At 40.6% G+C, this 25,526-nt stretch overlaps 1 protein-coding gene across 1 annotated transcript in view; it reads right to left on the bottom strand.

Annotated features, from left to right (window-relative positions):
* Positions 1 to 24,239, bottom strand: part of EML6 (EMAP like 6) — a 403,172-nt gene extending 378,933 nt beyond the window's left edge. The window contains exon 1 of the mRNA XM_045011334.1: positions 23,695 to 24,239. Within this exon, the coding sequence (XP_044867269.1) occupies positions 23,695 to 23,891 (197 nt within the window). The 5' untranslated portion in view covers positions 23,892 to 24,239. The remainder of the gene's footprint in view (positions 1 to 23,694) is intronic.
* Between the last annotated feature and the right edge of the window lie 1,287 nt (positions 24,240 to 25,526).

The following is a 25,526-nucleotide window of genomic DNA, read 5'->3' as shown; positions in this document are numbered from 1 at the left end:
TTTAGTAAAAGTCAGGATCAGGTTGCAGGCTTCCATGAATTTTTGTTTATTGTCCACGACCTGTTTGTGACTTTTACTAAAAATACCCAAAACAAAATCTTAACCTTACCAATATGTGAAGTCCAGTGATCAATTGTTCTCCATACCTACTGAAGTTATAACAAGAATAATGGGTTTAATCTCCAGCAAGGGAGATTTAGGATAAACATTAGCAAAAGCTTTCTAACAATAGGGGTAGTTAAGTTCTCACACAGGCTTCCAAGGGAGGTTGTGGAATCACCACCATTGGAGCTTTTAAGAATAGGTTGAACAAATATCTGTCAGGGATGGTCTAGGTTTACTTGTTCCTGCTTCAACACAAGGGGCTGGACTTGATGACTTGTCAAGGTCCCTTTCAGCCTGACATTTCTATGATTCTATATCAGCCCAGAAGACAGAACTGTCCACTTGCAAAGTAAATACATTTACATCAGAAAGATTTAGGTCCTGAGACTGGGCAAAATCATGTTCATGAATATATATTTTGTGTCAAGCAATATTAAAACTGATTAGATGAAATATGGTTTTCCTTAAATCACAATGATGGCACAAGAACTATATAAAAATAAAATATTGAAAAAGCAGATTCTGAAATCACAGAGGTATTTTAAAATGGCAAGGCACTACAGTTGTTTAACTTTAAAAAAAAACAGATGTTTTATAAATATACCTGCTGGGCTTTTTTCCTCTCATGATAATTACTATTGCCCCAGCTTTCCCTATAGAAGTGTATTCCTTTTTTTTAATGTTGTCAGTAATATTGTGTCATTCACAGAATCATAGAAGATTAGGGTTGGAAGAGACTTCAGGAGGTCATCTAGTCCAACCCCTTGCTCAAAGCAGGACCAACACCAACTAAATCATCCCAGCCAGGGCTTTGTCAACCCGGGCCTTAAAAACCTCTAAGGATGGAGATTCCACTACCTCCCTAGGTAACACATTCCAGTGCTTCACCACTCTCCTAGTGAAATAGTGTTCCCTAATATCCAACCTAGACCTCCTCCACTGCAACTTGAGACCATTACTCCTTGTTCTGTCATCTGCAACCACTGAGAACAGCCAAGCTCCATCCTCTTTGGAACCCCCCTTACAGGTAGTTGAAGGCTGCTTTCAAATCCCAGCTCACTCTTCTCTTCTGTGGACTAAACAAGCCCATTTCCCTCAGCCTCTCCTCATAAGTCATATGCCCCAGAGCCATGATTATTTTCGTTGCCCTCCGCTGGACTCTCTGCAATTTGTCCACATCCTTTCTGTAGTGGGGGGCCCAAATCTGGACACAATACTCCAGATGTGGCCTCACCAGTGCCGAATAGAGGGGAATAATCACCTCCCTCAATCTGCTGGCAATGCTACTACTAATACAGACCAATATGCCGTTAGCCTTCTTGGCAACAAGGGCACACTGTTGTCATATCCAGCTTCTCATCCATTGTAATCCCCAGGTCCTTTTCTGCAGAACTGCTGCTTAGCCGGTCGGTCCCCAGCCTGTAGCAGTGCATGGGATTCTTCCGTCCTAAGTGCAGGACTCTGCACTTGTCCTTGTTGAACCTCATCAGATTTCTTTTGGCCAATCCTCCAGTTTTCTAGGTCACCCTGGATACTATCCCAACCCTCCAGCATATCTACCTCTTCCCCCCAGTTAAGTGGCATCTGCGAACTTGCTAAGGGTGCAATTCATCCCATCATCCAGATCATTAATAAAGATGTTGAACTTTTGAACATGTTGAACATTGTAACTCTTAAGCCTGTAACAACATTAATATGTTTATTGTTGACATTTCAAACATTACCTTTTAAAATTCTAAGAGGTCATACAAAAAAGGTTGCAACTTAGCAAACTTTTATCCAAACTACTCAGCAAATAATTTCCCACATTAATTTCATACCTCAAAGTGATTTAGTATGTTTTAAATAGGGGTCCATTGAAGCTATTTGAAATTAGAAAAATTCTGTCATATGGTGATTTTTTAAATGGTTGTAACTGGCCTCCTATTGGGATTATATCCCCCTTCAAAATGCCATAGAAAATATAAGCAAAGTCACAAACTACAACAAGCCATTGAAATTGATCCTCAATATCAAAACACAGAGGTATGAACACTGGCCTGGCTAGTGAAGTGATTCAATGGCAATAAGGTTGTCACTTTAAAAACTGTGCTGGTTAATAACATCATAGGTAGTAGTGCAGGATGGGAAACAGGTTCTTCAAGAGCCAGTATGTTCCTCCCCTGCATGGGAGGGAGCTTTTACTCCCCAACATGCCTATTGGTAGTGCAGCTACAGTGGCGCCTCAGGGAGCATATGCTGCACCAGGTATCAACCTGGTATAGCTTACTTCCTTCCTGGGGCAGCAGGGAGACCCAGAGGAAGATTGTGACTAATTTAACAAAGGAAGATGGCTTAACAAAACCAATTTTAATTTCATTCAGCTACACGATGCTTGACAAATTAGAGCACTTTTAATATAAAAAATGGGGTGGGGGACGCTCTTATCTCCTGCACTGTTCTTGGGGTAACTTAGAAGACATTTCTTTTTATTGGCTGAATTCAGTGAAATACTAATGACACTGCTCCGAGCTACTTAGCTGTGAAAACATTCCGTATGTTACAATGCGGGTGATTTTCCTCGAGTATATGACTTTTTCCGACGGAGTTCAAAATGAGTATAGTTAGTGATGAGGGTTATGTAAGTTTACAGATACTGTAAATTTTTCCTTTTGAAACTATGAAGCACATCTGCTTTCCTTAGCATATCTCAGGAGTATGTTAAACAGCAGTTACTAAAGTTAGACCTATTTAAATAAGCAGATCTTGATAACTTGCACCCAAGAGTTTTCAAAGAGCTGGATGAGGAGCTGGCTGAACTGTTAGTGTTGATTTTCAATAAGTCTTGAAACACCAGGGAAGTTCCAGAACACAATATGTTGTGCCAATATTTAAAAAGGGCAAATGGGAACACCCAGGTAATTATAGGCCTGACATCGACCCTGGGCAAGATGATGGAGCAGCTGATATGGGACTCAATTAATAAATAATTGAAGGAAGGTAATATAATTAATGCCAATCAATTTGCATTTCCGGAAAACAGATCCTGTCAAAATAACCTGATTTTTTTAATGCGATCACAAGTTTGATAAAAGGATTTGGTACTGCATGACATTTTGATAAAAAAAACTAGAAAGATATAAAATTAACATGACATACATAAAATGGATTAAAAGCGGTCTAGATACTAAAATCTCAAAATGTAACAGCAAACAGAGAATCATCATTGAAAAGGTGTGTATCTAGTGTGTTCCCACAGTGATCGGTTCTTGGCCCTATATTATTTAATATTTTTATTAATGACTTGGAAGAAAATGTAAAATTTTGCATAAAGTTTGGAGATATCACACAAATTGGGCAAGTGGTAAATAATAAAGAAGACAAGTCACTGATACAGGGCAATTTGGATCACTAGGTAAGATGGGCAAAAGCAAACAATATGTGTTTTAATATGGCTAAATGTAAATGTATACATCTAGGAACAAAGAATGTAGGCCACACTTACACAATGGGGAACTCTATCCTGGGAACCAGTGACTCTGAAGAAGATTTGGGGGTCGCAATGGATAATCATCTGAACACAAGCTCCCAGTGTGATGCTCTGGACAAAAGGCTAATGTGATGCTTGGATGCATAAAAGGAGAATCTTGAGAAAGAGTAGAGAGGTTATTTTATCTTTGTACTTGGTACTGGTGCAATCATTGCTGGAATTCTGTGTCAAGGTCTGGTGCTCACAATTCAAGAAGAATGTAGATAAATGGGAGGGGGTTCAGAGAAGAGCCATGATAATGATTAAAGAATTAGAAAACATGCCTATAGTGATAGACTCAAGGAACTAAATCTATTTAGCTTAACAAAAAGAAGGTACAGGGTGATTTGATTACACTCTGTAAGTACTTACATGGGGAATAAATAATAATGGGCTCTTAGACTAGCAAAGAAAGGTACAATATGATCCAATGGCTGGAAGTTGAAGCTAGACAAACTTAGACTGGAAATAAGGCATAAAGTTTTAATTGTGAGAGTAATTACCATTGGAACAGTTGTGGTGGATTCTCCATCACTGACTATTTTTAAACCAAGATTTGATGTTCTTCTAAAATATATACTTTAAGGATTATTTTGGTGAAGTTCTACACCCTACATTATATAGGTGGATAGACTAGATAATCACAATGGTCTTTTCTGGCCTTGGAATCTATTAATCCTTTCCCGGATGTTTCTCTCCTGATCACATCAATGAAAAATCTCCACATATAGGAGAGCAGAATGCCAGATGGCTCTGAGGGGAGAGTTCTGTATTATGTGTTTAACACTGCCAAATAGTTGCAGGGAGAGGTGAGAGTGTGACAGTAAATATCCTGGTGCGGTGTCAATAATGTCCCCCTTTCTGCCATCCAAATAGAGCAGATATGTTCTCAGTGATGTAACAAAGCTTCATGCAGAATTTCAAAAGGATTTCAAAAAGGCATAATTTTTTTGGTGGTGGTGGTTTCATAACACCAGAGAAGGTAATGTAGTTATTATTTTTCTATTTTTTTATTACAATTCGCTTTCGATCAATTCCCTCAACACTTAGGAGCAACAACATTATTTAGTTCAGGGCCAGGCAATGTTCCAACTTCTGTCTATAACAAGGTTCATTCTATATATAAAAATTTTAAACAACTTTAAAGTGGATGCTGTTTAAATGCAAGAAGTAGTCAAACAAGGACTTGATCATGCAAAGTACTGAAATCACTTTAGCTCCCACTGAAGTAAATGAAGGATCAAGGCCCCATGTTTTCAAAGCAGGATGCCAGGGGTGTATCAACTTTGAAATCTGCACGTAAATAGGGATTAAACCTCTTTTTATGTATGTTTAACACTGTATCCACCTCACACTTAATTAAACAGTTATAAACATTTTAACTGGGCCTTTCAGACATCTTATTAGTCTGACTTCTGTTTATTTTTTTAATCTTTCTAACAAAAAATTCCTGATTTTTGAGATTTGAAAACATTAATTTCTAGACTATAGCAAAATCTATTATATTGGTGATGTTTACAGTGTATTAATCATGTTAATTTTGATAATGAACATTGTTAGATATAACCATTTCTATTTACACTGATGTCTGTTTTATAATTTTGTCAGATTAATACATTGTTTGTGTTATATATTTTACATTATGATGTGTAACTGATTTGCATGACTTTCAAAACGATGGTTTGTACAACATATTTTGCAAGACAAGTTGATAGAGACAGCATTCATCAAAAGGACTGTCATATAGTTTGGACAGTTACACAATTCCACACTTCACTGCCTAAGCTTTAAGCAAGCATCTACTCCTAAAGTTTATCTCCTGAACCTTGAGAAGTCCACAGGAAGGGAGATGCTCTCCTAGGTCTACAGGAAAATAATCTCTTCTGGCATTACCTAAATTGTGTAACATGGGAGCTCTTCTATTGGCCCTCCTGCAGACCTTAACAAACCCCTTTGCTCACAGATCCCCTGACTCCTGAATAGTATCCCATCTGTAAAATATAAGCACATAAGCTTTATATGCACACATTTTATACACAAATTTATACACACAACATTATAGACTACTAAAACTTAAGTCAAAGATTTTTTTAAAAATTGATGCTTAAAATAGGGCTCCTAAATCTATAATTAGGCATCCAAGTGGACTGATTTTCAAAAAGTGTTAAGCACCCAGCAGCGTCCAATTTAGTCTGGGGGATGGGACAGAAGGTGTTTGCATAAGACCTAAAGGAGGGGACAGAGACTGGCTGAGGGTTTCAAGTGTGGAGCTGGCTACGGAACAGGGAAACTGGGAAGCCACTGAAGCAATTATGTCTGCTTTGTTTAAAACTTTACACTTCCAGCAGAGTGGAAGTGGCATTCATGCTTTAGCTTTTCAGGATGCCAGGCTCCTACAGTTTCATACTGAAAGCTCTGAGTAGCAGATGGAGCTCTTGCACAATTGAGAATCAGACCTATCTCCTCAATCTCGTGCTGTTATCATCACTTGTGAACACTGCTCACTGGCAACTGACCAATCCACAGATAGTGATATCCAACAACTGGCAACACTTATTATTGCAGCAACTAACTTAAGTTGTGAAGGAAGACTTGCTTTCTTTGAATAACACAACCGAGCACAAAAATATTTTTGATTCTTTAAAGTTATTTTGATCACTATCACAGATTCCTCTGAGGAAATTATCCTCTATTACAACTGAAGGAGCCATGTAATTGATGGGGAAAGATACTGGACACAGTATTCTTGCGACAAATGATGAGTTCCAGATGTGCAATTTTTTCATTGAGTCATCTATCAGCAGGCTTTGTGAACAAATAAATTGAAATGTGATGAGGTCATGACTACAGCACTTAAAACTGTCCACTACATTTAAACAAAAGCACTGAACCATCAGCAGTTTTTGTGTTTCTTAGAAGACATCAAGAATGAATATACCAATCTTGATTTGAATATATCTGTTGGCACAATAAAGGACACATTTAGGTCTCTAAAAGCATATGAAACATTAAATGGTCAAAATATACATATTATGGGGAGGAACAGGAAAACCTTGGAAGCAGTAATGTCAACAAAGACCAAGTAGATGATAGTGGACAAAAATTTGGAAGGGATTTGCAATGCCATATGGCTTTCCTAAATAAAATAAAATAAGCCGATGTGATTTGGATACATATACAAAAGCATCATGTCATAATGCATCTAGGATAGTTCAGGCAGTTCTGTATACCACATTACCAGACAGACATTCACCAATTGAAATATCAGGAAAACACAATAATAAAATTAGGAGGATGGAGGGATTGATTTATGAGAAAGAGTAAAGAGGCTAATATATTTAACTTGACTAAGCAACAAATAAGGGACAATGTGATAACAGTCTACAAATATTTGAAGGGGGCAAAGATCAAAGAGAAAAAGAAATTATGTACAGTAATACAAGTGATAACTAGATAGAATGGGATAAAATGAAGAAAGGGAAAACTTAGGCCTAATATTAGAAAATATTCCCTAACTGTGAGATGTATTAGGCTGAGTCTTAGGGTGACGGTGGAAGCTTTATCTGTTGAGGCTTAAAACTAGATGGGACAAATCAATAGAAATATACTTTGGATAATAGTCTTATAGCAGAGTATGGACTGTGTGATGGAGGTAGATAAAAGCCCTACACTGGAACAGGGTAAGGAGCTAAAGCCAGCCTGCCTGCCTTCAGAAAACAGAAAAATGAATAATACAGTTTAGTTTTCTAATATACTAATAATGACAAAAGCACAACTAATTTTCTTCTGACTTTACTGCCCTAGAAAGACAATCCTCTTCTTCAGGACTGATGTAGCTGAAAGAGAATGCTGAAGAAATAGTCTTTCAACAGCTTAAAAATTTCCTTTCAACCTAACATTTCATTGCAAACTAAATACTTTGTGTAACAATGTTATTAATAATAAAGAAAATGTTACAAGTTTTTAAAAAGCAGTGACAGGCAAAGTAAAACATCCAAATAAATCACTGAAACATATATAAACAGAATTCAGTCCAGTCCATTTTTGAGTTTAAAGGTCATGTTTTCAAAAAACAAAAACTACATAACCAAAAACAATGCTCAATTGATCCAGCCAAAGGAAAAAAATGTAATTTTGAACACTATCACTTCTTTTGTCTAGTATTGATATTGCCTCATTTGATATGTATTTTACTGAAACATAGGTGGGATCTTTATCCTGGTTCTGTCTCCTTTAGGGTGGGCAATGGACCAGAGCTGCTTAAAGGGGCTCTAAAGCCCAGGTTGTAGCTGGCAGAGTCTCTGGGCACAGACACCGAGGAAGAAAGCCATAAATTTGTCTTCTGAAAAGGGCCTCATCACAAGCTCCAGTGTAAAGGTAAATGGGGGCTGAAAGGGTGTGTGCATGGCATGGGCTGTGGAGATTCAGGGCAGCGATGCAGCCTGTATGGCAGCCTGGGGAGGCTGATATACCTTAGACAGGGATTCATGGTAAAATTATGCTGGGGGCCTCTCCAGGCCACAGAGTGGCTCAGGATTGGGATGGAACAAAGGTCACCTGAGCTACTTTGACCGCCTTTCTTCGAGCTGAGAGTTGTGTTGAGAGCTCTTAGCAGAGCATTTCATCCCTAGTCCACAACACAGGTTTATGGAATTGTTTGAAATCATTACACCTACTGCTGGGGTGGTCAAACATTTTGGCCTGAGGACCACATGGAAATTGTATGGTGGGCCATGAATGCTCACGAAATTGTGAGTGGGGTGTGGGAGGGGGTGAGGACTCCGTCTGGGGGTGTGGGCTCTGGGGTGGGGCCAGAAATGAGGAGTTTAGGGTGTGGGAAGGGGTGTGTGTGAGGGCTCTGGGGGGAGCTGGAGATGAGGGCTTTGGGGTACAAGAAGAGGCTCTGGGCTGAGACCGAGGGGTTCGGAGGGCAGGAGAAGGATCAGGGATGGGGCAGGCTGTTGGGGCATGGGCGGGGGGAGGGCTCTGGCTGGGGGTGAGGCTAGAGATGAGGTGCTTGGGGTACAAGAGGGGGTTCTGGGCTGGAATCGAGGCGTTACAAGGGTGGGAAGGGGATCAGGGCTGTGGCAGTGGATCGGGGCACAGGGCGGGCTCAGGGGTGCAGGCTTTGGGTGGCACTTACCACAAGCAGCTCCTGGAAGCATGTCCCCCTCCCCCCACCAGCTCCGAGGCATGGCCAGGTGGCTCTGCACGCTGTCCCGTCCACAGGCGCTGCCCCTGCAGCTCCCATTGGTGATGGTTCCTGGCCAATAGGAGCTGCAGGGGTGGTGCCTGTGGACGGGGCAGCATGCAGAGCTGCCTGGCCACTCCTCCATGTAGGAGCCGGAGAAGGGTCATGCCAGCTGCTTCCTGGGAGCCATGCAGAGCAGGGCAAGCCCCCGACCCTGCTCCCCGGCTGGAGCCCTGGAGCGGAGTAAACCCCCAACCCCATTCCCCAGCGGGAACTGAGGGCCAGATTAAATGGTCTCACAGGCCGGATGTGGCCTGTGGACCATAGTTTGCCCTGACCCAGTGTATAGAATAGCCAGGCAAATTGTTTCAGCCTTGCCTGAAGATTGTTTTAAAATAATTCTTTCAGCACAGTGCTCATATAGACAGCCTTATTAAAGGCCAAACATAATGCCCTTTTACATAATTGAAAGAGAAATAATTATATCCCCAATTAAGACCCTACCCATAATGAGATCAGCATAGGGCTAGATTAAGCCAGGGGCATTATAGGCCCACATCTAGGATCCCATCTGCTGGACTCATGTGATTACATTAGAAACAAAAAAAAAGGTTTTAAGTTTCTAGCCCTCATGGTAAAAAAAAAAACTTGGGGAAAGAGTGTTGTGGAGGCACAAGAAACAGCTGCTGCTGCGTTTAGTTCCATAAGTCTAGATGATCCAGGACTGTGGACCCACTTGAGCAGTAGCCTGAGGGACTTTCTTGTACTGCATGGGCCACAGCAAGTGAAAAACTTCATGTTCCCCAAAGACAATGAAAATAGAAGTTTCCATCCAACACATTGCTGGTGTGAAATCCCCAATGCTGACAAAGTGGAGAGGCCATGGCTTATATACTCAAAAACCCAGAATGCTGCATACTGTTTTTGTTGCAAACTCTTCCAATCTCATATTCCAGCCACATTTGGTTCTACGGGAACAAAGGACTGGAAAAATCTGGCTAGAAATCTGGCATGCCATGAGAAGGCAGCAAGTCACCAGAAAGCATTCCATAGGTGGAAAGAGCTTGAGATGAGACTAAGGTTAAAGGCCACCATAGATGATCAGCATCAAGAGAAGATTGCATCAGAGTCTCTTTACTTGCAAAATGTTCTGAAAAGGCTCATTGCCATTGTGAGAACGCTTGCTACCCAAAACCTAGCACTGCGTAGCATTTCAGATCAGCTGCGTGCGCCAAACAATCAAAACTTCCTAAAATTGTGGAGCTGATGGCTGAGTTTGATGCTGTACTCCAGGAGCATCTAAGAAGAGTCACCACCCAAGAAATGTACACACACCACTACCTTGGAAAAACAATTCAAAATGAGATCATACAGTTACTGGCAACAAAAGTCAAACAGAAGATTGTGGCAGATCTGAAGTCAGAAAGATATTACTCTTATTCTGGACTGCACACCTGACATACGGAACAAATGACTTTAATGGTGTGTTTTGTAACAACAACAGAACCTAGTGAAGATGTCCCTGCAATGGTGACTGTCAGAGAGCATGTTCTAGAATTTATTGACATTGATGATACTACAGGAGCTGGTATGACAAATGTGCTTCTTAAAAAGCTGGAAGATACAGGAATTGAGATAGCTGACATGAGATGTCAGGGCTACAATAATGGTGCCAACATGAGAGGAAAAAACAGAGGAGTGCAGACACGGATCCGAGAGTTAAACCCTCGAGCTTTTTTAGTCCCATGCAGTTCACATTCATTGAACTTGGTGGTCAGTGATCCAGCATCAGCTTCTAGTGAGGCTGCTGAATTTTTTAATGTAATTCAAAGCATCTATGTATTTTTCTCTGCATCAACTCATTGATGGCAAATTTGAAGCAACATCTGGGAACATCCTCTCTGACACTGAAATCACTGAGTGCCATGCGATGGGTGTCATGAATAGTTAGTAAAGGGTTAAAAATAATACCTGGTAGGCACCTGACCTGAGGACCAATCAGGGAAGAGAATTTGAAATTTCTAGGAGGGAACTTTTTCCCTCTGATCCTGTGTGTTTTGTCTTTAGCCGTCTGGAGTTACAAGAGTCCAGATGTTTTAATCAAGTCTACAAGTTTCTACCTTCTGAACTAATTTCTTCTAGTCAAGATACTGAGTATTAGAAAGATACTTTGTGTCATTATCTAATAATCCTATGTTTGCAATTCTGTGTGTTTGTTATTGATTATTCTTAATTCTGCCTGTACTGGTTGTACTGAGAAGAGAGAGGATTCTCTCCAGAACTTAGCAAGGTTATACCCTATGAGTGTCCAGCTTGGACTCATAGAGATTCTGTATTTTCTTGTTTTTCTTTTAATAAATTCTTTCTATAAAGATTTGATTAAATCCCTTCTACTGTGGATATAGGGGAAGGGGCTAAGACATTCTCTCTCGGTGGTGAGACAGCTTATCTCCGGGCAGAGAAGGGAGGGGGAAGAGATAGTTCCTCCTGGGTTTGATTCAAGCAGTTTGAATCAGGTATCTCTTTCCAGGACTAGGGAAGGGGAGGGGGAGGTAAGTCCCTCTTTGTGTTGAGTCAAGGATTTGACTCGGCGTATATCTTTGCAGTGGCTAGGAGAGAGGGAGGGGGGAGGTTTCCCTCCTGTGAGTTGATCTGTATTTCCCCAGGGAACGTCTCTGGAAAGGGGAGTGGGAGGGGGAATACAGGGGTGTCTCGGCCCACGTAATTGACCGAGTGGTGGCAGCCTGAAGGAGACCTACCCTAGGATTTTGGGGTGGGGAAGACATGCGGGTCCTCACTTTGAAACCCCCCAGTTTCAAGTGAGGGTAGACTCTGACAATGGGAAAGTCAAGTGGAGGCGATAAAGCCTAACAAACACCAAATTGGGAAGATAGATGATGCCATAGTTGCCATTATGGGGGATAATGCTATGACAGGAACTGTTCATGGGAGAACAGTGGCAGAGGGAAATGGAATCACCAGAAACATACATAACTTCAAATTTCTGTGTGGCTTACTGTTGTGGCATGACATACTGTTTGAAATAAATGTTGTAAGCAAGAGACTCCAAGGTGTTGACCTTGATATATTTGGAACAATGGAACAACTGGACAAAGCAAAGTCATAGCTACAGTCTTAGCGGTCAGATGAGGGATTTCAAAATATTCTGAAGAGTGCACAGAAGTTGGCAGAGGAACTTCACACTGAAGCTATTTTCCCACCCATTCAAGAATACAAGATTCACCGAAGAAGAAGACATTTTGATTACGAGTCATGAGATAATCCCATAAGAGACTCTAAACAACAATTCAAAGTTGAATTCTTTAACCAGGTGCTAGATTGTGCAATACAGTCAGTTGAAGAACGTTTAATGTAGCTCAAGAAACACAGCAGTATACTTGGGATGTTGTATGATATTCCAAAATTCCTCACTATATCTGAAGAAGACCTACACCAGCAATGCAGGGCACTAGAGACAGTGTTGACACATGATGATATGAACGATATTGATGCAAGTGATTTAGGTGATGAACTGAAAGCCCTTTCAAGATACATTTCAGCAGGATCAACTCCAAAGGTTGTTCTGGAATATATGTGCATAAATAAGATGGCCACCATCTTTCCAAATGCTTTTGTTGCTCCGCACATACTTCTAAAACTTCCTGTAACAGTTGCCAGTGGAGAACACAGCTTCTCCAAGCTGAAGTTAATAAAGACACATCTACGCTCCACAATGACACAGGAGAGGCTGGTCGGCCTTGCAACCATCTCAACAGAGCATGAACTGACCCTGACTGTGGACCTTCAGGAAGCAGTTCAAATCTTTGCAACCAAGAAGGCACGGAAAGCATCACTTTGATTATTCAAACAAATAAAAATGCCAGTGTTTACTATGCGGACAAGAAAAGTTACATTTGCTGTTCAGGCATCTGAAAGTTAAATGTTACTTAAAATTTTTGAACAAAGCATTTTAAGTTGTTAGTTCGCCTTTATTGGGGTAGGTAGTAGAGCAGTACCATGAGAGGAGTAGAACAGGAAGAAGGCAGAATTGAGAGCTTTCAAAGTTTTGGCCAAAGCGAGGGGGCATGGGCTCCCTGCCTCAGGTAACAGTTTTTCCACATCCTTCTTGTAGTGTGGAGCCCAAAACTGGACACAGTACTCCAGATGAGGCCTCACCAATGTCCAATAGAGGGGAATGATTTGCTGGCAATGCCTCACTTATACAGCCCAAAATGCCATCTAGTCCAACCCCCTGCTCAAAGCAGGACCAAACCCAACTAAATCATCCCAGCCAGGGCTTTGTCAAGCCTGACCTTAAAAACCTCTAAGGAAGGAGATTCCACTACCTCCCTAGGTAACCCATTCCAGTTCTTCACCACCCTACTAGTGAAAATGTTTTTCCTAATATCCAGCCTAAACCTCCCCCTCTGCAACTTGAGACCATTACTCCTTGTTCTGTCATCTTCTACCACTGAGAACAGTCTAGATCCATCCTCTTTGGAACCCCCTTTCAGGTAGTTGAAAGCAGCTATCAAATCCCCGCTCATTCTTCTCTTCTGCAGACTAAACAATCCCAGTTCCCTCAGCCTCTCCTCATAAGTCATGTGTTCCAGCCCCCTAATCATTTTTGTTGCCCTCCGCTGGACTCTCTCCAATTTATCCACATCCTTCTTGTAGTGTGGGGCCCAAAACTGGACACAGTACTCCAAATGAGGCCTCACCAGTGCTGAGTAGAGGGGAATGATCACATCCCTCGATCTGCTGGAAATGCCCCTACTTATACAACCCAAAATGCCATTAGCCTTCTTGGCAACAAGGGCACACTGTTGACTCATATTCAGCTTTTCGTCCACCATAACCCCTAGGTCCTTTTCTGCAGAACTGCTGCCCAGCCATTCGGTCCCTAGTCTGTAGCAGTTCATGGGATTTTTCCATCCTAAGTCCAGGACTCTGCACTTGTCCTTGTTGAACCTCATCAGATTTCTTTTGGCCCAATCCTCTAATTTGTCTAGGTCCCTCTGTATCCTATCCCTACCTTCCAGCGTATCTACCACTCCTCCAAGTTTAGTGTCATCTGCAAACTTGCTGAGGGTGCAGTCAACGCCATCCTCCAGATCATTAATGAAGATACTGAACACAACTAGCCCCAGGACCGACCCTTGGGGCACTCCGCTTGATACCGACTGCCAACTAGACGTGGAGCCATTGATCACTACCTGTTGAGCCTGACGATATAGCCAGCTTTCTAGTCCATTCATCCAGCCCATACTTCTTTAACTTGCTGGCAAGAATACTGTGGGAGACCGTATCAAAAGCTTTGATAAAGTCAAGGAATAACACATCCACTGCTTTCCCCTCATTCACAGAGCCAGTTATCTGATCATAGAAGGCAATTAGGTTAGTCAGGCATGACTTGCTCTTGGTGAATCCATGTTGACTGTTTCTGATCACTTTCCTCTCCTCGAAGTGCTTCAAAATTGATTCCTTGAGGACCTGCTCCATGATTTTTCCAGGGACTGAGGTGAGGCTGACTGGCCTGTAGTTCCCCAGATCCTCTTTCTTCCCTTTTTTAAAGATGGGCACTACATTAGCCTTTTTCCAGTCATCTGGGACCTCCCCCGATCGCCATGAGTTTTTAAAGATAATGGCCAATGGCTCTGCAATCACATCCGCCAACTCCTTTAGCATCCTCGGATGCAGAGCATCTGGCCTCATGGACTTGTGCTCGTCCAGCTTTTCTAAATAGTCCCAAACCACTTCTTTCTCCACAGAGGGCTGGTCACCTCCTCCCCATGCTGTGCTGCCCAATGCAGATATCTAGGAGCTGACCTTGTTCATGAAGACAGAGGCAAAAAAAGCATTGAGTACATTAGCTTTTTCCACATCCTCTGTCACTAGGTTGCCTCCCTCATTCAGTAAGGGGCCCACACTTTCCTTGACTTTCTTCTTGTTGCTAACATACCTGAAGAAACCCTTCTTGTTACTCTTAACATCTCTTGCTAGCTGCAACTCCAAGTGTGATTTGGCCTTCCTGATTTCACTGCTGCATGCCTGAGCAATATTGTTATACTCCTCCCTGGTCATTTGTCCAATCTTTCACTTCTTGTAGGCTTCTTTTTTGCATTTAAGATCAGCAAGGATTTCACTGTTAAGCCAAGCTGGTCGCCTGTCATATTTACTATTCTTTCTACACATCGGGATGGTTTGTTCCTGCAACCTCAATAAGGATTCTTTAAAATAGAATCATAGAATCATAGAATACCAGGGTTGGAAGGGACCTCAGGAGGTCATCTAGTCCAACCCCCTGCTCAAAGCAGGACCAATCCCCAGTTCCCTGAGGGAGTCAAAGTCTGCTTTTCTGAAGCCCAGGGTCCATATTCTGCTGCTCTCCTTTCTTCCTTGTGTCAGGATCCTGAACTCAACCATCTCATGGTCACTGCCTCTCAGGTTCTCATCCACTTTTGCTTCCCATACCAATTATTCTCTATTTGTAAGCAGCAGATCAAGAAGAGCTCTGCCCCTAGTTGGTTCCTCCAGCACTTGCACCAGGAAATTGTCCCCTACACTTTCCAAAAACTTCCTGGATTGTCTGTGCACTGCTGTATTGCTCTCCCAGCAGATATCAGGGTGATTGAACCATGAGAACCAGGGCCTGTGATCTAGTAACTTCCGTTAGTTGCCAGAAGAAAGCCTCATCCACCTCATCCCCCTGGTCTGGTGGTCTATAGCAGACTCCCACCTGGACATCACCCTTGTTGCTCACACTTCTAAACTTAATCCAGAGATTCTCAGGTTTTTCTGCAGTCATACTGCTCTCTTACATACAATGCTACTCCCCCACCTTTTCTGCCCTATTATATTATGATATACTATTATAAATGCCCTTCTTGTTCAGTAACTCTTTGCACAAGCTCACATATTAATAATTGTAGGGGTATATATCTCACTGCAATCAGTATCTAACAGTGAATGAAACTTGCATTATATATCTGTGCAGGCCCAAGACAGAGAGTTTCTGAAGACTGGGAAGTAAGTGTTGTGAATACATATGCACATACTCTTGAAGCAGACATACCAATGATTTGTATGACTGTACGTATGCTATATTATTGATAATTAATCACTGTACAATAGTTACTGAGGGCTTTCCAACTGCCAAATTTTAAAGGTCTGCTACAAACAATGGAGACAGAGTTTCTCAAAAAAAGGTCACAAGAATTTTTTAAAAAGAAAAATTCTTAGGCTATCTAAATATCGGGGTTGCTACCAGCTCTACTTAAAATAGTGGCTCACAATTTTAGTAATCTTTTATCCCCAATCTTTAGACTACAATCTATTACTTAATACATTTACTGAAGCAGTTCTATTATTCTCCACTCCCAAATATAGATGATTCACCTGTTTTTTCAGCTGTGTGATCTCTATCACATATGGAAGAACAGATTTCAAGAGTAGTGTCAAGAGCAATTACATGAAAAAAGACAATTTGCTAAATGATTAATTGCAGAACTATTACAAACTTCCTGTTAAATAATTGTACTGTGTCCAAAACACCTCAAACATACCTATGAAGTTTAAACTTATAAACACATAAGATCCAATGCACCTTTATTATTAGGGCTGTTGATTAATCACAGTTAATTCACACGATTAACTCAAAATAATTAATCGTGATTCAAAAAATTAATCACGATTAATCGCTGTTTTAATTGCACAGTTAAACAATAGAATACCAATTGAAATTTATTAAATATTTTGGATGTTTTTCTACATTTTCATATATGTTGTAATTGAAATCAAAGTGTATGCTATTTTTTATTACAAATATTTGCACTGTAAAAAATGATAAAAGAAATAGATCAATTCACCTCATTCAAAGTTTTGTAGTACAATCTGTTTGTCATGAAAGTGCAACTTACAAATGTAGATTTTTTTTGTTACGTAACTGCACTCAAAAACAAAACAATGTAAAACTTCAGAGCCTACAAGTCCACTCAGTCCTACTTCTTGTTCAGCCAATCACTGACAAGCAAGTTTGTTTACATTTACAGGCGATAATGCTGCCTTCTTCTTATCTATAATGTCACCAGAAAGTGAGAACAGGTATTTGCATGGCACTTTGTAGCCAGCATTGCAAGGTTTTTATGTGCTAGATATGCTAAACATTCGTATGCCCTTTCATGCATCATTAAAAAAATAATGCATTAATTAAATTTGTGACTGAACTCCTTGGGGGAAAATTGTATGTCCCCTCCTCTGTTTTACCCGCATTCTGCCATATATTTCATGTTATAGCAGGCTCAGATGATGACTCAGCACATCTTGTTCATTTTAAGAACAATTTCATTGTCGATTTGACAAAACGCAAACAAGGTACCAATGTAAGATTTCTAAAGATAGCTACAGCTCTCGACCCAAATCTGAGAGGGATGAGGTGTGGAGCATGCTTCCAGAAGTCTTAAAAGAGCAACAGTCCAATGTGGAAACTACAGAACCTGAACCACCAAAAAAGAAAATCAACCTTGTACTGGTAGTATCTGACTCAGATAATGAAAATGAAGCTGTGTTGGTCTGCACTTCTTTGGATTCTTATCAAGCAGAACCCGTCATCAGCATGGACGCTTGTCCCCTGGAATGGGGACAAGCATGAAGAGAATATGAATCTTTAGGGCATCTGGCACGTAAATACCTTGCAATTCTGGCTAAAACAGTGCCATGCGAACATCTGTTCTGACTGTCAGGTGACACTGTAAACAAGAACCAGGCAGTATTATCTCCTGCAAATGTAAACAAAGTTGTTTATTTGAGCGATTGGCTTAACAAAAAGTAGGACTAAGTGGACTTGCAGGCTCTAAAATTTTACATTGTTTTATTTTTGAATGCAGTTTTTTTGTACATAATTCTACATTTGTAAGGTCAACTTTCATGATAAAGAGATTGCACTACAGTACTTATATTAGGTGAATTGAAAAATACTATTTCTGTTGATTTTTACAGTGCAAATACTTGTAATCAAAGATAAATATAAAGTGAGCACGGTACACTTTGTATTCTGTGTCATAATTGAAATCAATATGTTTGACAATGTAGAAAACGTCCAAAAATATTTAAATAAATGGTATTCTATTATTGTTCTTCCTGAGTCTTTTTCTTTTGAACGGAAACAGTTTGGGGGGTTACCATTAAAACTGTAACAGGGAATTATTTCTATTATTCAATGAGCTGTACTGACTGGTACCACTTGCCTAACCCAAAGCAAGTTGCATTTCAGTGGTGCTCTGTGTGCATTGGTTGCTATTCAAAGTCACCATAAACTATGGGTCAGTTTTTCCTAAAGGTAACATAGGAAATAACTGTAGTAGCTTGGTTATTATTGTGTGATGAACATTTGCCAGCATGTACCATTATAGAAAACAATAACTGTATGTAAAGTTTGTTAAGTACTTTAGAATCTTTGGGCATAAGAGACACCATGTAAACATAACATATAATTACAATATGCAATTTTTAAAATATTGTACTTTATCCAATGAAACAAAGATGGTTTAATTCAAGGTGGTTGATGACCCAGGATTTCGTCTTAATTTTTTTTCTCTAAAATAATATATAATATCCCCAGGAACAAGTAGCATTGGTTCAAGCATCGCAATTCTTTTTCACAACCCTATCAACCCAGCAAAAATGTGTTGTCATTCTCTGATATGTTTTCTATCTTCTGAAATGATCACTGTAAGAAATAAACCAAACCTCCATCTACTCACTCAAGCCATTAAATCCCATCACCGGTGGCACGTCAATATTTTGTAATCTGTCTTAACCTCCTAGCCTGTCAGCACAGTGGAACACATATTTCAGAGTATTTACAGAGTTGTTCTGACAAATCCCACATTATTATTAAGTTGCAATCTCTCTCACATAAAGAACATGGTTTGTTACCAAAGGTTAGCAGGTTGGCTTTCTAGTTAATATCCGGAGGCACAGACTACTATAATAAAACTATAGTAAATGTGGTGTGATTTGTGGTTTCCTGCCTCACAGCTGATTTATTTTTTCCCCAGATTGAATACAAATGTAGTCTTGTAGATGTATAACATTATATTATTTAGGTATTCAACAGATCAGTCAAGGCAAACACAGTTACGATTCATACTGTGTTTTAAGAACTGCAGAAACAACAAAAACAATGTGATTTATAAAAATCTCTCATAACTACAAAGCTGTTAGGAAACTGTTAAATACTATAGAAATTCTTGGAAATGTAGTTTAGATCTAGAAATCCAAAAATTCTGACTATGTTGCTGCCAAAGTTTCAGAAGATCGTATTTTGTTGTGGAACATAAACTATGAGATGAGAGACAATGGAGTTATTCTAGAGATGAATTTGACCAATTAGAACCCAAAATGTTAAGTATCTGTGTTTACAGACTAACTATGCTAACATCTGTTAGTCTTTAAGGTGCCACAGGACTTTTTGTTGCTTTCTACAGATCCAAACTAACATGGCTACCCCTCTGATACTATGTAATTTCAGACACTGCACCAATTTAAAAAATAATCAAATTATCAATTGCATTTTAAAAAGTATACAGAAAAAAAATCTAAACTGATTAAATTTATATTTTAACTATTTCCCATGGTAAACTTCTTGTTGGTATGCACAGGTTGCAAAAAGATTGCAGAAATTTACTATTCTGGCCATCCTCAGACTAAAGTAGGAGAGACACTGTGGCCTAAGGGTACAGCACTAAATTGGGACTCTGCACACTTGGGTTCTATTCCTGGGTCTATCACTGGCCTACTAAGGGTACGTCCAGACTACCCGCCGAATCGGCGGGTAGCGATCGATTTTGCGGGGATCGATATATCGCGTCTCATCTAGACGCGATATATCGATCCCCGAACGCGCTCCCGTCGACTCCGGAACTCCACCGGAGCGAGTGGCGGTAGCGGAGTCGACGGGGGAGCTGTGGACGTCGATCCCGAGCGGTGAGGACGGGAGGTAAGTCAGGATAAGATACTTCGACTTCAGCTACGGTATTCCCGTAGCTGAAGTTGCGTATCTTACCTCGACACTGCCCCCCAGTGTGGACCAGGCCTAAGTAACAATTAAATTAAAAGTAGAATGCCAGCAATGCCTCTCTGCCATGTACATTGGCCAAACCGCACAGTCTCTGCGCAAAAGAATAAACGGACACAAATCTGACATCAGGAATTATAACATTCAAAAATCAGTAGGAGAACACTTCAATCTCCCTGGTCATTCAATAACAGACTTAAAAGTGGCAATTCTTCAACATAAAAAACTTCAAAAACAGACTCCAACGTGAAACTGCAGAACTGGAATTAATTTGCAAACTGGACACCATCAAATTAGGCCTGAATAAAGACTGGGAGTGGATGAGTCATTACAAAACCTAATTTCCCCCTACTGTTACTCACACCTTCTTGTCAACTGTTTGATATGGGCCACCCTCATTACCACTACAAAAGTGATTTTTCCTCTGTTGGTATTCTACTGTTAATTGAATTGTCTCATTAGACTAACCCCCCACTTGGTAAGGCAACATACATCTTTTCATGTACTATATGATATATACCTGCTACTGTATTTTCCACTCCATGCATCTGATGAAGTGGGTTCTAGCCCACGAAAGCTTATGCCCAAATAAATCTGTTAGTCTCTAAGGTGCCCAAGGACTCCTCATTCTTTTTATAATTAAAGAGGCTCTTGTTTAACTTAGCCCAGTGTTTCCCAAACTTGGGATGCCGCTTGTGTAGGGAAAGCCCCTAGCGGGCCGGGACGGTTTGTTTACCTGCCATGTCCTCAGGTCCAGCTGATCGTGGCTCCCACTGGCCGCGGTTCACCACTTCAGGCCAATGGGAGCTGCTGGAAGTGGCGGTCAGTACGTCCCTCAGCCCAAGCCGCTTCCAGCAGCCCCCATTGGCCTGGAGCAGCAAACCGTGGCCAGTGGGAGCCACGATCCATCAGACCTGTGGATGTGGCAGGTAAACAAACCGGCCTGGCCCGCCAGGGGCTTTCCCTACACAAGTGGCATCCCAAGTTTGGGAAACACTGACTTAGCCAAAAATGAACTGTATCCACTGCATGATGTTGGCACAAAGCCAGAAAAAGACAGAGTAATTTGTGTACTAGTGAAAAGACAATGAATTTAAATTTTTTTAACATGTGACCTTTTCACTATGGAAAAATATTCATGCCCATGACTTTGGTAAACACTGCAAAGTGGGATGGTAACTCCCACTCTCTATGAATGTTTTTATAGGGTTCATCAACTCTCATAAAAACAGTACATCCCTGAAAGCTTTCGCTACAAATGGAGCAAATATGAACCTATGGAAGCAGAAAAAACACACATTCCAAGGCCTTCATATTGATTTTGTAGTAGTTTCCAAAGTATAAAGTTTCATTTAAAAAAAAATGTTACAAATCCCTTTAGTTACAATGAACTTTCATATTGAAAATTTGTGCACTGTTGTCATGAGTCTGGACATAGAAAAAGTAAAACAATTGCACTAATGGAAATACTGGAGAACTATTCCCCATTCATCTCAATAAGATGTTGGCTCTGATGCCTAACTGTGACAATTTAAATGTTAGCATTTATTACGCACTTCACTGCTTATCATACCAGTAAGCATCCAGCTCAAAAGTGGTTATATTGGATGCTGTGCCTGAATTCTCTATTAATGAGAATCACAAAACGTACCAAAGAAATAAAGGTATCAAGTATTACAAATGCAAAAAGAAAAATATTCCATCATAATATATGTGGGGAGGGATTCTCAGCAGAAGACTTGTCTTTTCCTAAGCCCCACATCACAGCAACCTTCCTTGGCCATGAGGAGATACATGGAACTCTTATTTGGACCCCACGGATGCTGCTATTTACTTGGCAACAGAGCACTCCTTTTGAGCAATGCACAATACTCCTGCCACCTCCAGGAGTGGAACATGCTGACTCAGCAGAATTCTCAGCCCTAACAGCTCAGGAATTGAACTGAGCAGCATATTACACTAGCTGTATTATGCTGTATATATGTATTATGCTGTATATATATGCTGTATATATGTATACAGCTGTAATGCTGAATTATGCTGTATATATGTATTATGCTGTATATATATGCTGTAATCCCAGCATATTACACTAACCACAGGGCTAGTCCTCAAACAGCTTTTTTATGTAAATAACTGATTTGCATACTACTATCCTTTAAAATTAAAATAAAACTGAACGCCTACATAGCCTTCCCCTGTTTTATCATCAAAATTTAGTACTTATGTGGTGTGCTGGAAACAATCCTTTGAAATGTTCCATAAATGACCAGACATACAATTTGTACAATAGTAATCACCAGGACACTATTTCCTTAGCAGATGGAAATGCAACAAAATCAAAGCTTTGAATGAGTGTATTAAAATAAAACTCATATATACATTGCTAAATATGGACCTTGATGTATTATACTTTCTAGCTTCTAAGGAATAAAATAAATCACCAGTCATATAAAAGGGAGGTAGCAGGCATTTAATGAAGTACCATGGGTGCATTTAAAAAGTTCCTTCTGGTTTTAGAGGTAGTAGAATTTCAAGAAATGAAATTTAAATAAAGAATGCCGCATGGATTGGTAATACCTATAAAACCAAAATTAACTTTGTAAATGCACCCAATGAAAGGAGGGAGGTAAATGAGCCAACTAACGTGTGTGTGATAGTGAAAGACATCATGTTGTATAAGGTAGATGGATTTCTGTAAGCTATGACTCTAGTATGGTTATCTGATAATTGTAGTATTTGCATATTCAGTGGCAAAACCCAGATGGACACTCACACATTCAATTGCTGGATATGTGTTTTCTGCAGCACTGTTGCACCATGATTCATCAGGTACTATTCTGAATTCCAGATTATTCTGCTTGAATAGGAGAAGTTTCATCTATACTAAATTTAGGTGGTAAAAAAGTGGTAGGTAGCCAACAGTTAGCTGGTTTCAGTACTCCATGCAGCTTTTTTTATACTGGGCTCCAGATTTCTCTGGTGGAATAGTAGAAGCAAAACTTGTTCTCTGTTTTGTTGATACAATTTCTGTGTTTGTGAACAAAATTTGGCGGGATCCAGCTGAACACAGAAACTGAATCCAAGTTTTTGCAATGCTAGAGCACATCTTAAGGTACAGCAGGGGTGGCGAAACACATTCTCTATATAGACAGTAGAATTTGAGAGACTGGGGTGAAAATTTGTCTTAATCCAGGATTCAGGTGTTGAATCTGGATTTTTGTGGTTCTGTTGCAACAGAATGCACTGGCACACAATTTTTTTTCCTGGGGCATGAGCAGCTAAACTTGTTCTTTGTTTAAGTGGAATTGGCAGTGTGGGAACCAAAAATTGGTTGGATTCAGGTGCCAGATTGGGGCATTTGTGATATTGTTGAACTGGGATGTCTGGAGTCCAGATTTTATTGCTGTAAGAATAGCATCTACACCATATTCTCTATTTAGACATTATAATTAAGGGACTGTGGACCAAAAATTGGCAGGGGTTTTGCAGTAAAGTTGTTGCACTAAAAAAATTTTTATTGTTGTGGTGGTGGTTTTTTTTGTTTTGTTTATTTGTTTGTGGTGCTGTAGGAGAGGCTAAACTTGTTTTCTATTCTGAGTTACAATTTGGGGGCTTCCCTACAAAAAAAGATCAACAGGATCCAGACAGATCCAAATTTCACCCAAACCTTTGATGAGAACCTGTGCTTCTCCCTAAAATTACAGAAACATGCTCTGAGGTGAGTAGAGGAGGAGGTACTTACTAGTTCTCCTCTCCCCACCCCTCCCTATTAACCCCACCACACCAACTGTCTGCCCCCCCCCCCCTTACCTGATAATATCATCGTTGTGTCCCAAGAAGAATTTCTGGGTGTGCTCTCTGGTGTTATAAATCACCCCGACTCCAGCCACGAAGTAAACCACCTCCTTGCCTGCCGTGTAGTACAGGTTGTTGCGGCACTGGTGACCCCTGTACCCGTAAACCCATTCCAGACGGAGCTGGCATCTAGGAGCTGTCCGATCCGCCATGATAACCAACCCCCACTCCCACAGGCACACACAAAACCTAGTGCCGCCCTCCCTTTTCCCCCCTTAAAATGTTTCCCTCTTTTATCAATTCCTGCCTAGCTGCTGAATCTTCAGGTGCACTTTCCAACGCTGATTTTAATCAGAAAACACATTCACGGACCAACTCTGCTTCTGCTGCTGCTGCTGTTGCTGCCGCGGCTGCTTCTGTTGTGCTGCCACCATAATCTTCTGTTGCCCGAGAAAAGCAGCTGCTGCCTCACCGCTGCTTTGCAGCCCAGATAACTTCTGGGGGGAGGAAGGGGGATAATGCTCATACACGTAAATTACTACACGGGTCTTTCCTTTCCAAAGGCAAAGTAACTTCTGTATGTCACCACCACCTGCAGAAAAGTCCTGGCTGTGTCTCCGCTAATGCACTTTCTTGTCTTCCTGCAAAAAGGCTTTCTGGATTTTTTCCTTTTAAAATTTATGTCAGTAGATTTAAACTGAAAAGGAAAAAGGAAAAATAAGTATATTTAAAATGTAAAATAAACGTGTACTTAAAATGCAAAGTGCAAAGGGTTTTCCAGCAATAAATCTGAATTTAATCTGTCAATTCTAAGCGCGTTATACGGAAGTCTTCTAAGCTTTTCCACCATGATCCATTTGCAATTGTCAATCTGCATACAGGATAATGTTGAAGAGAAACAGAATGAACATAATACACCCAAACAGGATGACCTCTTCCCCGCTCCGTCCCAAAAATAGCTCTCTCGGAGTCTAAAACAACAATTTAATTCAAACACTGTCCATTTTGCAACCACCAAAACATTTCAATTTACCGTCACAAGACAGCATTTTTTTAAATGTTTACTATCATGTATTGGAATAACATTTTTTTCCCTGCGCCAACACACACTTTCATGACTTCCTTTTCCTTACCCTAAAGTCGGAATTAATTTTTTAGTTCTTATCCGTTCTGCGTGGTTTCTCCACATCCTTTGTAACATTCACCTCAAACCACTCATTCACCAAAAAAACAGTCACAAACGTCAGAGAGAGATATCTGAATCAGAGAAGAAGAAAAGCAAAGACTCATGCAGATAACACTGTTCAGTACTAGATGGAAGGAAGGTAGGAATAAGCTAACCAGCAAAAGGTTAAACCATGCTCTAACCATATTCATTATCCTCCATTTAACCTTATATTAACAAACTAAACCAGAGAGTATTGATATCGGGTAATATAAACTGTACCTCACAACCACAGTAGCACTCCCCAGTGGTACCTCCCCCCGACACATAAGTAATATTCCCCAGATAATACATAACCTACTATCTATGAAGCCACACTGAAAGCAATACGACCCTTAGGGTAAAATCTGGCATCACACACAAAGATATACTCCACACAAGAAATATAATCCGGCAGCACACTCAAAACAATAGTCCATGGTGGTGATATAACCCGGCGCTGTCCCCCAGAGCAACACTCCACAGAGGGGACTGGACTGGGGAGCTTTAAACTTCATGTCACACGCTGAGCAATATTCCCCATAGAAGTAAAACGGGGCATCATCCTGCACAGGAGGTAATCTGATACGAATACCCCCAGCCAGAGAAATTTTCCCACAGGGATGAACGGATACGAACACTC

This window comes from Mauremys mutica, chromosome 3, assembly GCF_020497125.1.
Source record: "Mauremys mutica isolate MM-2020 ecotype Southern chromosome 3, ASM2049712v1, whole genome shotgun sequence".
Lineage (NCBI taxonomy): Eukaryota > Metazoa > Chordata > Testudines > Geoemydidae > Mauremys > Mauremys mutica.
This window is presented reverse-complemented; position numbering and strand designations above follow the sequence as displayed.